Source organism: Glycine max, chromosome 3 (assembly GCF_000004515.6).
Source record: "Glycine max cultivar Williams 82 chromosome 3, Glycine_max_v4.0, whole genome shotgun sequence".
NCBI classification, from domain to species: Eukaryota; Viridiplantae; Streptophyta; class Magnoliopsida; order Fabales; family Fabaceae; genus Glycine; species Glycine max.
In genome coordinates this window covers 44082056-44101018 of record NC_016090.4, presented here as the reverse complement: position 1 = coordinate 44101018, position 18963 = coordinate 44082056, and the positions used below count along the sequence as shown (strand labels likewise).

The following is an 18963-nucleotide window of genomic DNA, read 5'->3' as shown; positions in this document are numbered from 1 at the left end:
CAAGAGAAATGGAGTAAAGAAGGCAAACACATCAATATTTTATTGTTGTGATGATCACTGTCCATCCCAAAATGGAGGAGCTTGTATAAAAGTATTTAATTGCATCTGATTCAGCCCCTCGTTTTGTGTAGATATACATCTTTGATGCCATCGCCATTAGATGTGTTGCAGAAACGGTACGATGGAAAAGTCAAGTAGTGATAAGAACAATTAGAAAGAGAGGGAAGACAAGAGACAATAGTCCTTAATTACTACTAATTAGAAGAGTAGTTGGTTTGAATTTGGAGGATGGCTTGTCTCTGTCTTTCCTTAGCATAGACTACAATATTCCAAAGTCCCCACAACACCTAACGTGTATCACTCTCTAGTCTTTTCTTTGCAAGCAAGATCATAGAGGCCATCTATGCCTCTTATTTTATTTGAGGATCAAAACCCACTCACCAAAGCTATTCAAGTCATAAGGGGAAGTTGGCATGGCATTTTGGCCCCTTCATCGACTCCTATATTCTATGCATTTTAGATAAGCTTTTAATTTTTAAAATGATTCAAGTGCCACTTGTTTTATTCCACATTTCGTTCACAAAAAATGCCAACTGATAGATCATGTGTTAGACAAACCACTTACTATGATACACCATTCGCTTCTTTTATTTATTGATTTACATTACAATGTACAAATTAAGAATTTTTTTCATGTTTACATTAAAATTATTTTTTGTTCTTTGTATATTTTTAAAAATATATTTCAAAATAATAATTAATATTGATTTGAAAAATTATAAGTAAAAATGAAATGGAAACCCATGTGCAGCAGCTCATGCCGTAGAAGACACGAACTAAAATAAACACAAGGAATGGCCATAAGCAAGTAATATACACATTTTAATTTAAAGTAAACGGCATCTAAATTCTAAGGTACGATTTGGACTTTCGGAAAATCAGAGCAGAAACCTACCTCTCTTTTCATTAGTCACTTCACATAATGACCAAAACACCCTCATTCTCTCCAGATGTCAACATATTACAATGTCCAATTTTGTCTTTTAAATGGACTATTGTTTTACATAATAGAGATAAATGAATGAAATACAAAACGGTGTGGATCAGGTGACACGCAACACAACTCAAGACTGGGTCATACATAGCGTAGCTTCATAAATGGCCCAAACCAAAACAGAGGTCTATGACTATTCTTTTGTTTTATGTTCACACAAGAATTAGAGGCATGTTGCATGCGATTAATCCACACGCGCAGCATTTATTCAACCTATGTTTTTTTTCTCAAAAAAAATTTGATGAGTTGAATTTCGAGAATTCATTAGAAGGGCCAAGACAAACCTGACAATTAAATGATCGCTTACATATATACACTTATAGATTATCTAATAATAAAATTTTCACATAAATTATAAAAATCAAACCTATATTTTTTTTAGGTATGAGTTCATTTCTTACCATTATATCAACCATTGTTCGCCTCAACCTATGTATATAAGTATTGTTCTCTATCTTGTTATAAATACCCCAAACCACCCATCACTTCCTTCCAACTCATACAAACAATTCTAACATACTTTTCTTTCTTTTTTTTCCCCTCTTTAAAAGTCTGGCTTTTGGTCCTTTGATTCCCAACTTCACTTGTCACATATCATATTATGAAGCTCACAGGTTTCCTGCAAGCGGTGACTCTTGCTTTGGTGTTAGCCACCGTCTCTGCATCAGATCCTGATCCTCTTCAAGACCTCTGTGTCGCAGACCTTGCTTCAGGTTCTATTCTCACATCACACTTTTCTCTTTTCCTTTGATCTTGATGATGCACACTTTCATGCATACTTCCACTTTTCCCCTTAATCATTAGATTTCATCCTTTCTATTTCATTATTCTTTAATCCAACTCACTCTCTTAAACCTACCAACTACTTTAATTCTGCTTTTTAATGACTCAAAAAGTTTAATCATATAGTACAGGACCCCCACCATATAATTAACTTTTCTCCCCCCTCCCCTGTATGGCTGTAATTGAAACACCACCACATAAACACTGTACTTTTCCAATTCAAATAAACTTATTACCAAATCCCACGAATCATTGCATATTTTTGTAGCATGATTTGTACACTAAACTTTTAATTCAGAGATAATTCAACGGGTGAATTTTTCTTAGAATTTAATAGACAGAACAAAATCCTTTTAACATCTGAAATAATAAAAAATCATCTTCAATTTAATTTATGTTTGAAGTAATTATTATAAAAATTAATAAGATTATGTTACATAATAATTTATAATTGAATGATAACGCTATTACTACATATTCTAATTTTTTTTTATGCAATTATTTCTGATTGTTGGTGGGTTGTAAATTGTGATGGTACCAACAGCGGTTAAAGTGAATGGATTCACATGCAAAGATGCTGCCAAGGTAAATGCGAGTGATTTCTTCTCAGACATACTAGCCAAACCAGGTGCCACAAACAACACCTATGGCTCCCTAGTGACTGGAGCCAACGTTCAGAAAATCCCAGGACTCAACACCCTTGGCGTGTCTTTATCACGCATTGACTATGCCCCAGGTGGCATCAACCCACCTCACACGCACCCACGTGCCACCGAGGTAGTGTTTGTGCTTGAAGGAACACTAGATGTTGGGTTCATAACCACAGCCAACGTGCTCATATCAAAGAGCATAAGCAAGGGTGAAATATTTGTGTTCCCAAAAGGGTTGGTTCACTTCCAAAAGAACAATGGAAAGGAACAAGCTTCAGTGATTGCAGCATTCAACAGTCAATTGCCTGGCACACAGTCCATTGCTCTAACGTTGTTTGCAGCGACGCCACCGGTTCCAGACAATGTGTTAACCAAGGCGTTCCAGGTGGGTACCAAGGAGGTTGAGAAAATTAAGTCTAGGCTTGCTCCTAAGAAATAATTAATACTAATGTGGGATGTGGTTGTAATGTCTCTCTCATTGTTCTTACTTCTTACACCTTCCTCTCTTGTCCTTGTTCTTGTTGCTTTACAATTCATGTTTGTTGGGAACTCATAAATTCAAAGATTTGGAATGAGAGTATAAAATGGAGCATATTCATTTCTTTGATGATTGGAATTTGAAATTAGATGCTTGCTTCCTTGCATGCTTCTTCGTTTTGTTAATTAAATGCGCTATTAGTGGTTCTGTCCTGTGTTGACTTCTTAATAGTTACTATGAATGTATGCTCCACAAATTTGCATACTGTTCTCGCGTCAAATTGTGAAATGTGAATGGAGATACACTTTCCTCTCTTAACTGTATTTGAGCAACAACAAATGTACACTTATTCTTTTAGGTGTATAAGCGGAAAAAAAGAGATAAAGAGAAAAATAAAATAATGTAATGAAAATAAATATAGAGAAAAGTAAATCTATGATAAGTATTTTTCATTCTTCTTTTTTCCTTGTCTAGGTAACTATCTATCATCTATTTAAGTTCATTGAATTTGAAATTACAGAAACTTCCTACCAACCCTTTGATATGAAAAAAATTAATTATATTATTGGTATAATACTTTACTACAATTTTTTTTATTATAATTACTTTTTTTACTGCATCATTCATTTTTATTTCACACCTCTTTGTTTTTATTCTATAAATATAATTACTTAAAATTAATGTCATTTTAGCACAGATTCGGATAGTTTTATCTTTCTTGTTATATAAAATACTATTGTGTCTGCGCATAGCAACCCATATGAGTTATTTAAACCATGTAGACTGTTTATTAAATCCCATATGTTATGTAGCTAATGCACATAAAATGTCATAAAGTCGTACTAGAAGATGATATTCTATTGTTAAAGATTCGTTATCGCTTTCACTTCTCCAATTATCTTTGAAAAGGCAACAAAAGCTGGTGACCTAAGTATGGGACAATTTTAATTATATACTATAAGGTCATAAACTGGCCATGAACATCCCCCTGGAAGGTGCAAATTACTACAAAATAAACTAACTAATGTCAGGTCACCAACCCAAATTCATCTGACTGGCATATTCCCTCGTGGGCCAGCATTAGCAATATAACCCCGTATCTTTTCTCCAATTACAAGACGGACTTGCTAAAAAAAAAGTTATTTATTTGATTGAGCAAATTACATGTGCAATTCATCATCCAACAAAATTTTCAAGCTTTACAATATATATAAAATGACCACTAAATTTTGTTTCCTAATTTCTCTGGACTTTTCCATATATACGCATAATCGGAGCCACATTGCAACTTGCAAGGGATCACCAATGTAATATTTCGCGCGAACTCCGATCCAAAATATTAATATTATATATATTTTTAAAAACATAATATTATCTCCTGAATTTTTAAATTATATTTTGTGCAAATTCAATAGCAATCTTATTTTTTTTAAAAAAAATCTATTTAAACATTATATTTTGTCAAATTTTAGTTATTATACCATCAGTTTTTATCTCCTGAATTTTTAAATTATAAAATCAATAATAATTTTATCATTTTGTAAAAAAACTTATCTGAACATTATATTTTATTAATCTTAGTTATTATATAATTGATTTTTATTTTTCTCGAGCTTTGTTAAACTTTATTTTTCAAATGAAAAGAGTTTTTGTTTTTCAAAATATCATTAGACTGACAAAAAATGTTATAATTTATAAATTTTAGAAGCGTAAATCAGCAAAATAAAGGTTGAAAGACATTATGCCACATAAATCTAAAATAATTAAGTTAATTATTAATATAAGTAACGTATTGGAATATTAATGTGTAAATATTTTGTATACAAATTAGTGATATATATTTATTAGATGAATATTCTTTTTTATGATTCACTTTCCTATTATCCGAGTCTAAGTCGCCCCTGGTTACAGTAATTATTAGAAAAACTAATGATCCTAATAAATTGTGAAAACAAATCATTATCCATATAAAAATGCAAGCCTTTCATTTTAAATTATTTCTTATTTAAGGTCATATATTAATATATATATATATATATATATATATATATATATATATATATGCCCTAAAAATATTATTGTTTCTTTTTATTTATTATTGAACATAAATTAAGAAAATTTAATAAATTCCTATTTTTTTATTAAAATTATTTATAATTTCTTAATATGTTTTCCCCTCTCTTATTTTTTTCGGCATTCATACATTATTATGTCTCTCTCCTTTTTCATAAGCATATAATTTAAAAAAAATAATTAATGTCATTTTAGAATTTGAAAATGACAAATAAATAATTGTTTTTAAAGCGACACTTACAGATAAAAAAAATGAAGATAACAAAAATTATTTATTACTTTTAAAAAACAAAATGATTTAATATTTATTTTTTAAGTGATTAAAAGTATTTATAAGAAATACTTAATACTAATATTTAATACTTATAATATCTTTAAGCAGGATATTCTTAATAAAGTTTTGGAAGAAAAGGAAATAAAGGTAGAAAACAATGCCATTTAACATGCTCCTAGTTAGTTCCCATGTTTCATTTTGTTGCAAATGAATCATCATTGCTGTAGACGAGAACAGGTCTATAAAGTGTGTAAATAGCTAGTTAGTTATACATTACATATCTACATCACCTTACATCAGGGTACTTAATAACAAGAGTTAAATATTGAACAAGGAATGCAAATTTCTTGCTTCCTTCACTTTCTGATTTAGAAAAAATTAATATGGTTTGGTATTATTTCCAAAGTGTTAAGTGTTGGATTTATGTGCTGCGGCAAGTTCAACAGATAAGATGAAAGATGATTTTCCCTGCTTCCCTTATGTAACGTACGTCTCCCTTCATGAGCTTTCTGCTAATCAGCATGCTAATACCCTCCTCAGATTCATGTCCATCACGTCCAAACATCTGGTTCAGCAATGTTTCTGGAACCCCAAAACCATCATGCGTAATGCTGCAAAAAATAACAAAAGCAAACATAAGGATTTAGAAATTACGTATATAATCTCAAAGCGGCATGTATCAAGCATAGGAAGGTATCATCCAAAAGATTAATTCAAACAACCCCTCCATGCATACATTCTTGTTTGTCTTTATTTGACCAATGTGAGTGTATAATGTAAAAAGAGAAAATAGTCTATGCATGGACAATATAGAACAGTTACACTGTTATCCAATTACAAAATATCATGTATGATAAGTTTATTAACTTTACAATTGTATGATTTAATAGGAACTCTTGTTGATAAATGCTCAAAATACCACACAAATGGCAACTAATAATAAATAAAAAAAACTAGAAGCAACACATTCACAGATATCATACCCATCAATGATGCTGTCAAGATCTGAGTCATCCAGAATTTTGCTAAGCTGGTGTTGACACTGCGTGCTCATTTGCAGAAATTGTTTTTGTTCAGCTCCCAACTCAGTACCCTCTAACAATTTCCGGGAGAACATAATCCCATATAAAGGATTCCGGATTTGCCTTTTCAAATAATTTAAATCTTTCAGTCTTTTCATTGCAGTTTGCTCAGATAGGAGCTGAATGTGTAATGCCTGTTGCAGCTCTGGACTAGCTAGTTGCAAGAAGCAGAAGACACCAGTGACTGCACCACAGAAAGAAGACATTCTACATGCTTTCCATCGCGAGTAAAGAAACCAATAGGAACCTTCTCTGTTTCCAAACCAGCCATGGCTGTATTAAGTACAATGCTAAAATTAACAACAGCTTCATGATTCCTTAGGCGACAACCAGCTATCTGGGTCCCGAAAATCTCTCCTAAAAGCATTTTATCCATCACCTCCTCTCGCTTCCATCCGGTTAATTTTGCCATAGCTGAATTCCATTCACAACACCAACCAAATTCATCTGTGCTAAATAATGGAGGGATCGATGGGTTTGGGTTCTGTACAATTGCCTTGTAGTCACCTTCAATTCGGGGGAATTTTTCCATCATTGTTTTCTGAGCAGTTATACCTTGTGCCACAAAACAAACTCCCACAATATTATCTTGAAGATCCCTGCTTGCACAAGCATTAACTACCAAGCTGGCAGGACCAGAATCAATCTTGAAATCATATGTGTTGATCTCAAATTGGACATTTCTCTCTTCCTCTTCCTCACCTAATCATATTGTAGAATAACAAATCAATTAAGTAGAGAAATATGGAAAGCTAGGATAAAGTATTATCTTTTGCAATGTTCCATTCCTTCCCAAGTCTTTTAAAATTGAATAAAACTTGGAAGCTGTTATTCTTTATTAATCAAATATTTATGGATGGTTGTAGAGAACATGGGATCCTCAAAATCTAAATACTTATTACACTCATTTCAAAGTTTGCTCATGAATGCTAGAATAAGAATAAGATGGTGATAGGAAAAAAAGGCATACCCTGCAATGCCATGTGCAACATCTTCTTGACTCTATCTACTGAAAAATCCTCTACAAGTGTGAGAAAATGCTTTCCCATAGCTTCATCACTTGGAAGACCTGTCAACTCAGCAATTTTGGTGTTCCATCCATTGACCATCCCATTAACATCAACTGCCAAAACTGGCACTGTTGCTGTTTCAATTAACCTTACCATCTCATTTGTCACTGCCTCCAGTCCTTGCGTTTCTTCAATGTTCAAACAACCAAGCCTTGAATTGGGAGCATATGTGGCTATCTTCATGCTCTCTGTCTCTTTGAACGCATCTCTCAGTATTAAATGCAATGAATGAATGGCATCCGTTTCATAGACCTTCCAGAGTAAGCTCCTGTTCTTGACAACTTCAAGGAAAGCCTTGAATGATGGATCTTGGATGCATCCTCCTACCATCATCCCTTTCACCAGGTTCATGCTTTGCACCGTCGCATCGGATTTCTGCAGCCGTGTGAGACCAAAACCAGAAAACTATATCTTTGGAAGTTATTCTGGCAGATGTCATTCCACATGCAATATCACCAAGAGCAGCAGCCCCAGGGAAGCCTGCATCAGACAAGCTATCTGTAAAAAAACCTGTGGAATCCCTATGGCACTGAGAGAGCCACAAAGCTATCTCTCTTATCTGAGATTCACTTGGCGTTACCCCTAATCTCCACACCTTGTTTTTATATAACAGGGTCGCTCCATCACACTTGACAAGATCCATCATATTAGGACTCTGTGAAACAATGGCTAGGGGCTCATCTCGCGTCAGCACATCAAACAAGTGTGTTTGAGTTCGCAGGATGTTCTTCTCAACAATCTGATACTCAATCTCTAGCTCTTTGCCCACACGTGGATGACAAATACTTGAGCCAGAAATTGACACGCATACCTAAGAGGGAAAGGAACAACAGGACCGACTTAAGGCCCAAGCAATCCAAACAAGAGCTTTACACCCCCAAAAAAAAAGGCTTCAAATTTTTTTTTAAGTACTAATATACCTCAAAAAAAAATTATTGTAAAATTATATTTGAAAATAAATTTTAATAATTTTTTTTTTAGTACTAATATACCTCAATAAATTTTTTTTTAGTACTAATATACCTCAAAAAATAAATTTGCTTTAGGCCTCTCAAGTCCTTGAACCGCCCCTGAGGAACAAACTTGGGAGTAGTGTGATGGCAAACTACTAAACCCCATAGACTCGTACTACTCTTGTGTGGCTGCTGAACAGCAGCATCATCAGAACTATTCCCATCTTCATCATTGTCATTGATCACAACTGCCAATACCAAGGAAGCACTAGAATTCATGTTCACCATGAATTGCAAGTGGCAACTATGAGCAGCCCTCAAGGTTGATCCATACAAAGCTAAATCAAATGGAATTTTTTTGTCTTGAATCACCTTCACATTCTTTGCACAACAATCAACTATCATACGCACCTTGTTCTCCATAAAGAAAAGCGCGTCGCATGGGGAATATCAGTGGCTGGGTAGTGCAACCCCAGATATGGCTCTAGGCCTGGCCTTTTCACCTCAGCAATCACTTCCCCATGATCATCGTCATGGAATTTATAAGCCATCACTCTGTCATAACCTGTGAGCTCAAAAACCTCTTGAACCATTGTGTTACATAGTGTTTCCATGTTCACAGTAGCCAAGGATTGCAATCTAGTTGTTGCTTTTGCTGCAAGCTTGTAGTAGGATTGCAGGGAACCGGATGCAGTCATGGGAACTTCAGGAGGCTGGACCGACTCAAAATCGATGATTGTGCTACCGGTAACAAGATGGATAATTGCGTAAAAGGGATTCCCAAAGGTCTTGCAATGGACTAGAATGGTGTTATGAAGTGAAAGATCCCCAAATCCAAGTACCTTGTGAATAGAAGCAATACTTGGGGCAGTGAAAATAGTCCTTATGTAAGTGCCAATGTCAAGAGCAGGGTGGTCATCAACACTGGGGACAGCATGACTAGCCATGGTGAGCATTTCAGGTGCATTCTCACTGTAAGCGATGACCTTATATGTTTTCTCATCTAAGACCAACAAGCACCCAAATGGCTGAATAAGCTTGCCTTTCTGCATCTGATGGAGGTAAGCAGTTGTTGCTGCTCTATCAGACTTTGGTTCATGCTCTCCACTGACAGTGCCTCCTCCTGTACCAGCTGGAGACATTTTCACTGAATTCGAGTAGTCAAAAGAACTACCTGATTCCTCAAATGTTGCATGCGGTTTTGCATCTAAACTTGTCTGAGATATCCTCCTAGCACTGGGTCTTGATGATCTAGATCTGCCCAGAATTGTTGCTGGATGATTGGCTAAGCCTTGAGGAGGACATTGTCACTTCAACTGCACTTGAAACCACAAGCATAGAATCACTGACTCTCTCTCACAACAAAGAATGGAATCCGTTTGCTCTAATACAGATTCAAAGCTACATACCTGTTTGGATACAAGTCGGAAGTGCGTTTGAGAGCTTCTCTACGGGAAATATAGAACTTTTTCCAGTGCTCTCACACTTTTAGACTTGTATCCTAACAGGCCCAGAGTATGGTCCTAAGTTAATTGACATCATCCTTACTCATTGTCACAATTGAAGAAGAGAAAGTGGATTTTTCAACACATGAATGACAAAACTTTGAAAGGATTTCAGTAAGCAATGATAATTAATGATCCAATCATATCCTGTTGTACTACTCTATCCAAAGATCAAACAACAACAACAACAATAATAATAATAATAATATTAAGAATCTTTATCATTAATCTTCCGCTGTTATCTGATGCATGTGGTAAGAGGCTATAAATTCTCCAGAGGAACTCATGAGCATGCTCTCAACTATATACACTTTTTCAGCAAAACAACTACTTTTTTTTTTTTGCAATTTGATTTTCATTTTTCCCACTTTAATTTTCAGGAACAGTGATTGGTACGGGACCTTAATTGACCAGGAAACGACAGAAACATCATGCCGAGTACGTAAACAAGAATTATCATTTGCCAAAAAGAGTACATACATGCATACATCAGAAACGTTAAGGAAAGCAAATATATGAGTATAAGGGGTAGTGATAATCCAAACCCACCCAAAAGAAGAAAGAATCAGTTGAAGCAAGGAGAAAGAAAATGCAGAAAGGGAAAACCCACCTTGAAAGGGGAAATTGTGATGAGCAGAGAGAAAGGTAAGGTTTTTATTAGAAGCAGCTTGGGAATAAAAAATCCCAGCTAGCCACTTGACTGTTACAGCTGCATCTATATGTCTGGTTGTGATGAAGCACAAAATCTTTGGGATTGGAATTTGGAACAAAGTTAAGGCCTAAGTGGAAACTAGGAAGTTGGAACTAAGACATTGCCATGCCATAATAATAATTTAATGCTACCCTTTCTCTCTCCCTTTCTTTCTTTCTGGTGCTTACTTATATTTAAGTATTATTATTCAATCATTATAGAATATTATAACATTAGTATTTGTTAGGCGCAAGTGTACCAAATGTCCAACTAATAAAGTTTTAGAAATCTGAGTGTCGAATTTTACAGGAATTTTGTGTTGTATTTATCTTTGATACTTTTTAATTTATAAGAAAAAAAATAATAAAAGAGGGGTAGAAGAAAGAATAGGGAACAATAATAGGAAATTATAAGTAATGGAAAGCAAAGAATTAGAAGAATAATTAAAGAGGGAATTCAATGGAATGCAAGTGTTAGGACCTAACATGTCCTATTTGACTAGAATATATGATTTTATTATTTTTCTTTATCAATTCAAGTGATTTTATCCTACCCACATTTATTCATTTACTTCTCTTGATGGCTCATAATGACAAACATATTTTATTTATTTATCTTCCAAATTCCTTTGAAGTACAAAATTTATTATTCTATGTCTAGCAATGATTTATTTATGATATCTTTTCTTTTTGTTTTATTAGAAGTTATCCTCTGTCGAATGTCTAACCCCTAAAACTAATGCATGCATACCTTCTTTAAATCTTATTTAGAAGTTACTCTCTTTCGAGCATCTAACCCCTAAATGAATGAAAAGATGATGAATAATGCATGAAAGATAAACAGAGAAGATAATAGGATAAAGAACACCTGGTATTGCATTGATAAATAGTGAAGAATACATCTTACTTGGCTTAGGCCTGCCAGGCCCCCTAACTAGGGGTTTAGACACTCATGGTTATTGAAGACTTTACAATGAATGGGGTATAGGAACTGGTGAGAGAAAAAAGGGTGAAAGAAAGGAAAAAATGATGAAAGAGAGGAAAGAATTCCCTAAGTAAAAGTTATCAAGCTCTGGGTAGTAGTGAGAATGTTGTATCGTTTCTCCTTAGTCCGATTCTCTATTTATAGCGGTTGAAGTAGGCTTTGGGCCTTTGTAGGCTCGCTTAGCGCGACCTCCCTCGCTCAGTGTGTGTAGATTCTGCGCTTAACGGACATCTCTCGCTTAGCGCGCTGACCATGTACTTAGTGAGCTCCTTTCGCTTAGCACGTGTTCTGTTTCTGTTCCACACGCTTAGTGTATGCTGAGCGCGAGTACCAACTCTCGTGCTTAACGCCTCGTTTAGCGTTTGTGTCTCCTATCTCGTTTAGCGCAAACTACTATGCGCTTAGTGAGACACTGGGCTAGGCCTTGTTGCTGATTCTTCATTTCTTCATTATTTTTTTCTAATTTTTGCTTTTGGCACCTCCAATTTTTATATCTGTAACCAAAATTTAACGAAATATCAATTCTTTAACACTTAAGCATAGATAACCGTTAAATAATTACTTTTAAAGATAATTTTATTTTATTTTCTATCATCAAAATATAATTATTTAGGCAAAATAAGGAAGGGACATGTGATGATGATTGCAGCCGTAAATAGTAGCATGCAGCTTTTACGGACTCTGATCACGATCTGTATCATCACCTTCAATTGAACTCTGACTTCCCCTTTTGGGAAGAGAAGAAAATTTTGGCTAATTGACCAAGCTTCAAAGTACAAAGTGGGTTTACTTCTAATTAAGGTTTATTATGAACTAGAAGGAAACTTTTATCTGGGTCACTCATTTTTTTTTTCATTGGATAGCATAGAAAGCAGCCCCATCCAAAGAAGAGGAAGCATAATAGCGAATGGGTGTCACGTGCAGCCCTCAAAGCAGAGAGGGTTTTACAGCATAACTACTAAAAAGTACTAACAACAACCACATCACAAGCCACAATGTGTTCCATTACAACTCGAATGATGAAAATTACACACACGGAAACATAAGCCTCTCTGTATGGTATTTACAGTGGTACACTATTTATTTGTTTATTTAGTTATTGTCGTTCGTCATGTTACAGAAACTCAGGTGATCCTTGATTTAAGTGCGTTTTCTGTTTTTATTTTTAATGAAAACAAAAAATAAGAATAAAAATACGTTTCTTTAACATTTGGATATCATTTTTCTTAAAAAATATCATAAAACATGCCAAAAATTAAAAACTAACAAATAAACTTTTTCATACTTTTTGTAAAAGTGGAAATGCAATTGTTTTTAAATCTTGAAATTTTGAAAATAAAATTTATTTTAAAGAATAAACAAAATAGCACTCAAATAAACAGTAACCTAACCTCTTCTTCGTACTATTATTAACTCTTTTTATTATGTTTAACATTTTAAGATTTTACTATAATTAAAGTTTTATTTCTATAATTTTGATATACATCATATATATCTTTTACGAAAAATAATTATATTTAAGTTGAATAAAATTATTTTAAGTAAAAAAATTCTTCCTTTCAATATTTAAGACAATCAGCATATGCATAATTCAAAATTGAGAACTCTTTTATTAAACTTAAATAACCATTTGCATGATTAATATTACTTATTAATGTGAAACTTCAAACACATGTATATTTACAATACATCTACGTTAACAATACTCCTACTAATATATTAACAATGCATCTATATTTTACTGCTATAGTAAACTCAAATTAAGGATGCTAAATTTACAGAAGCATCTCTCTAGTGCAGGTTTGGCCTTATCAGCAAAGTGTAGTGTAACTTTATCGGAAGCTGGTTTATTCAATGATAGCGTAATGTGCACGTTGGGTTGCTCTCATGTGGTGGTACTTGCGACTTGAGAGCTACAAGCTTGAAAATTGGAAAGGCTTCTAATCAACCAAACACAATAAGACCAATGACTTTTGATTTGAATCCCATGATGGATAAACCTGACTTTTTATTATCTCCATTTGGCCACACTTTAGTTAGATGTCTATAATTAAAACTTGGTCCATTGATCTTTTATTTATTAGTCTATATTATAAGATTCAATTTTTTACTTTTTAAAAATACTTTTTAATTCAAAGATAATTTTAAATTATATAATTTTTGTCCTTAAGAAAATTGTTTTACTATTTTTTAAAAGTAAAAAATATAACCTTTTAAAAAAATATTAAAATCATTAAATGACCATTTTTTTACTTTAAACAGACTAGTTCATAACAATTAATATCAAAGTAGTGTTTAGCTTCGTTCTGCCGTGTAAAGTTGAAGCAAATGATTGTTTGTAAATATTACCGTCCAAAGTAAATAACGGAATCTTCAATAATGATTATGATCCAGCAAAAGTTACGTATTGATTTAATAGCAAAGGGTGTTGCTATCTAATATCCTCAAGACACTTATTAAAGAATAAAACAAATATTGTTTTTACATTAAAATCACAGTGAGAGTGTATTAGAAATTATGATAAATTGTATTAACAATAATTTCTAATGATAATCTCATTTGTAATTTCTTAGTTTTCTGTAAAGATTTTGATTAACATTTGTCAAAAAGAATGTGAATGAGATGAACGATGGGCAACTTGTTAAAGTAGTTAGTAAGCCTCATTAATATGTGCAAATTACAGTTTGAGTTTCTCCTTAATTACGTACATTCTTCTCATTCTCTTGCTGGCTGTTCCCTACCCCACCCATATGCAAATCTGTTCCATTGATTTATTAGTTCATCTTTCAGATCATCCACCAATTCTAATGCTTTCCCCACATCCTATAAAGCTTTTCTATGTGATCCTTTCCCCACATCCATTCAAAATTAATTGTAGTGCTGAGGAGACGGGTTCCTGACGGTGATTGGTGGAGTTGTTGACATATCTATTACGAAAAGTGCCTAATTAGAGAGTTTTCTCGTTCAAAGCTTCCTATGTTAATGGAATATTCGTAGTTGGTGTCATTGACATTGTTAGGTCCGGAAAAACATTAATGTTGACAGTAATGAGCTTCATCACAGTCTACAGATAATATTTGTTGTGAAAATATAATTAAGGTATTTTATGGACAAATTATTAAATATACAATTCTTTAAGATACTTGTTACAGTCAGTTAAATTTTTATGACCATCAAGGGTTGCAAAATTAGTCACCTCCATCAATTACTAGTGTGTCTGAGAATATGTTAGGCGTTGCTGGACGTGAAACCCCAATGCAACTATTAGTTGCTTCTGCATTTTATTTATGTCATTTTGTACTAAACGTGAATCTCAAATAGAGAACCAAATAAGCACTACAACATGCTTTGGTGCCTATGCTTTGTGCTGCTTGCTTGTATTTGGGTTGTAAAGAATATGATTCAGATTCAGACCACCTTGTTTTGGTAGCAATTTGGTTTCCATCACTAGTTTATTTAAGGAAAAGCTAAATAGCAAAAAAACATTTCATGGAAACAATCACTCAGAGATAAGCCAATCAAATGAATTGTTATTCTAAAGTTGAATCTCAAGTTGAATATTATGTTTTATCGTAAAAAGAGTTTGGTTTGATCAAATCTAATTCCGACAATATTTGTTATTTGATTTTCATATTGTTTTATAATGTTTTTATTTAAAATTCAAAAATATTTTCACTTGTATCTCTGTTTATTTCGTCTTTATCATTGAATGTTAAGTTCATGTTCTTATTGTTTCATTTGTTAGTTTAGAGGGTATAAATTTGTGTGAAATTTGCCAATACGCAAGTCCTCATGAAAACAATATTTGTTACTTATTGAATACTACTTGACGACTTTGTAAGCTTGTCAATGAGTCAACATCTATCTCATCTAGAATGCACTCCATATCAGAAGAGACGAACAGCAGCACACACAGAAGTCCTCTAAACCAAGTAGACAAAGGGACAGTGCAGCAAAAGAAATTTGCCCAAACACTGCAGTACACATCAGCAGCCATCTAATGTGGAAGTGCAGGAAAGATAGTTTGCCAACCTATTAAATTCTCCATAGCACATAAATTTGAGGAGCTTATAATAGCAATATCTTACTTAAATGACAAAGTTAGACACCATAAAGGGAAGCATGTGGTGCTTCGAAATGCTTCCAGATTAAAAATATAAAAAGTCAATTAAAGGAACCTCTAGCTTTGCTATAGATCAAAGATACAAGACTCAGCCAAGATGAAGGTGTATCTCCTTTCGTTTCTACAATTCTACCATCCAAGTTTGGGACCAATCAGTAGATCACAAGCAGAAAGCCAAACCAAACCTTGCTTTTAGTTTCTTTAGTCAACATGGAAAAACGCATGGGCTTCTACACAACAAAAGAAAAGGATTTCCATCCTGCCCGATGAAAAATGGCATAAAAACCGCTATAAGTTTGCTTTTAGCTGGAATTTGGAGCAAATAATTTTTTCTGGCAAAAACTATATTAATTTTCTTAAGATGAAGTACCAAAATTATATATTAAAAGTGATAAATGTCTGAATTAAGTAGTAACCTTACAATTTGAAAACACTTATGTGAATTGAACCCATTAATTAGAAAAGTTCACAATTTAAATCCCTAGAAATTAGATTTGAGCATCCAAATGAAAAGAGAGCACAAAAATTGTTGGACGTAGAAAAGATCTTGCAGTTGCAGGGAACCATAGAGAACTCAGTATCTGGAAGAGAAAGATAAGATACTAACTATGTATACAACTACTACTTATTATGAAAACCCATTGATGCCAGCAGCCTAACCAAAATGAGTGACAAACATATAATCTGTATTAAAAAACTTGTATATAGCAACAAACATATGTCAGGCCAATCTACTATCCAACAAATTTGTCCAGCTTTACAACATACTTAAAAACGTTGCTTCCTAAGTCTCTATGCTTTTCCAAATATGTGCAGACTCAAGAATGGGAGCCATTGCCAAAGATCATCGAACACATATGAGGACATGAAAAATCAAAAGAATCAGAACAAACTAATGATGAGAAGAACAATTTGTGTTTAAATCGCTATGCAGAAAACTTTCCAAAATTACAACCACTCAAGACCTCTCACAAAGCCGAATGAAAAATTTGTATGCACTAGTAAAGCACCAAAAGTTTTAACAGCAGCTGGAAAGAGAATATGAAAATAGCAGAGTCCAAAAAAAATTATGTATTGATATGTACAGTGTACAGTTGTACACCACTTCTCCAACCTCTGAGAACAAGTGGAGATAATACCAGAATGACAAAAAATCCAGTTTTCACCAACCGCTCCAACAGCAGAAGTTGATCAAGCAACCCTTTCATTTTTCCAATCCACATTAACCTGTTTCAATTCTTCAATCCTTAATAATTGAATTGCAGCAAGTTCCCTGTCTATAAACTCTTGAACCACATTACTCTAAATGAATACAAACGCAAACAAACAAGGGTTTGACATTTCACTGTTCCCACCTCTCAGGCTTCAACTCTACCATTTTAATTGAACATCCAATCCAATCCAATCATTGCCCCTTTTGAGCCATACTGTTACAATCTCATCATTTTTCAAATTGAAATTGGGCAGAAAAGGCACCAACGCAAGGAATCTTCAACATTAATAACTAAACTAATCCAAGTCCAAGTGGGGGTTGCATTCTTTGGAATAGAAATCATTCGTGTCCAACAAAGTTGTCAACATGGCATGAGTGAAATTAGGGTCATTAGGATCACTCGTTGGAGACTCCTCATAAAGCGATTCCAACACTTTGGGCCGAGAAAAACAAAACCTGCACCCACTCCTTCCACTAACGCCACCTTCAACATTCACCACCTTACCTTTTGGTTTCGGAACAAGACTCTTTCTGCTACTGATCCTGCGCACTTGCTTCTTCGCTTTCGTGAATTGGTGCACCACCACCTTTCCAAAACCACTACCCATTCTTCTTCTTCTGCTGCTGCGATGTTCATTCTTTCCGATTTCGGAATCGTCATCGTCACTGCCTCCTTCGTAACCGTGACGATCGGATTCTGAGAACGAAATCTCCTCCTCCTCATTGGAACAACCAGACATGAAATCAAACCTCGTTTGTTTCACGGTCGCAGCGAATTAGGTAGCGCAAATTAGGATTCTTCTCAACAATCATCAAAGTTGAATTTCGGAAACAATAATGAACAGTTAAGAGGAGAGAGAAAGAAAGATAGCGTGAAGTTTGCTATGGTAAGTAAATCAAATGAATGCGTAGTAGAAAAACGTGTATCGGAACCTAGCTGGATTTAAAATTCAACCTTATATATATGTGAATGTGTTTCGTTCACTTGATTTCAATATGCGAACCCGTCTTGTTCACTTTTACGACTCTCGCCAACGCAGAGACTTCCACGTGTTAGATGTTCATTTTAGGTAATGCCTAGTGCTCGTTTTTAAGATAAAACAATTAAAACTTAAGTTTATCAATAAAAAATTATTTTTTTGTTAGTTTTTAAAAATTAAAAAGACATCATATGCTATGTTGATAAAAAAAATCATTGATATTTGAAAAATAAATCTATTATATATCTATCTTATTTAAAATAAAATATTTTTAAAAAAATTATTTTGGGTCTGTTTCGTCATTAGACCCACCCCTGACGGTGGCAGCTTTATCTTTCAGTTTAGTGTTATTTTTGGTTAGTTTCGTCTTGATATTGATTTTATGTGGTCTCTCTGACACATTATTGCTTTTGGGACCAAACCAATTGCTCAATCCTGTGAAACAACCGTCCGCGTCCACCTCATCATAAAGGCCAAAAATTAAAAAAGGAGATCACATTACAAATTTTTTTACATAGAGGGAAAATTATGACTAACCAATCAAAATAGAACAACATAGTGAATCAATCAAAATGAAGTTGGCACGTAAAAAATTTTGTGACCACCTACCAAAGAAATCGACCTAATTTGGGGCGTGATTGAAAATTTTGAAACAATAAGAAAAAATTATATTTGAACTCTATTCATTCTTTTTTGAATTAGAAATTATGAGTATTTTTTAACTTATTATGTCAATACTACTAATTTCACTTATGATAGATAGTTATCGTTGATTGTTGATAAAACATGATTATCAAGGAAATTTTACAAAAAAAAAAATTAAAATCAAATTCTTATTAACCAATAAGGCACTGGTTAAGGATCTTTTTTTTAAAAAGGCAATAGCTAAAGAATTAATCAATAAAAATGCTTTTTAAAATCATAAGAGAATACATTTTTTTGTATCCAAATAAAATACTTTCTCAATCCACTGGTTAACATTTGCATTGCAAACTTTTATAGAAAAAACATTTGCCTGACCAATTATCATCCAACAAATTTGTCAAGCTT

The 18963-nt window shown here is 33.7% G+C and overlaps 2 protein-coding genes and 1 pseudogene across 2 annotated transcripts; 1 reads left to right on the top strand and 2 right to left on the bottom strand.

The window, feature by feature from the left end:
• The first annotated feature begins 1521 nt into the window (after window positions 1-1521).
• Window positions 1522-3245, top strand: LOC100302722 (germin-like protein). The gene is made up of 2 exons (NM_001249841.2): window positions 1522-1767; window positions 2382-3245. Exons 1-2 carry the CDS (start codon window positions 1656-1658, stop codon window positions 2924-2926), a joined length of 657 nt encoding a protein of 218 aa, NP_001236770.2. The 5' UTR covers window positions 1522-1655; the 3' UTR covers window positions 2927-3245.
• A 2263-nt stretch (window positions 3246-5508) lies between these two features.
• Window positions 5509-10766, bottom strand: LOC100806793 (phytochrome A-2-like; annotated as a pseudogene).
• Window positions 10767-16768: 6002 nt separating this feature from the next.
• On the bottom strand, window positions 16769-17911 carry LOC102669075 (uncharacterized). The gene has a single exon (XM_006577132.4). The coding sequence runs from the start codon at window positions 17671-17673 to the stop codon at window positions 17230-17232; it is 444 nt and encodes a 147-aa protein (XP_006577195.1). The 5' UTR covers window positions 17674-17911; the 3' UTR covers window positions 16769-17229.
• Between the last annotated feature and the right edge of the window lie 1052 nt (window positions 17912-18963).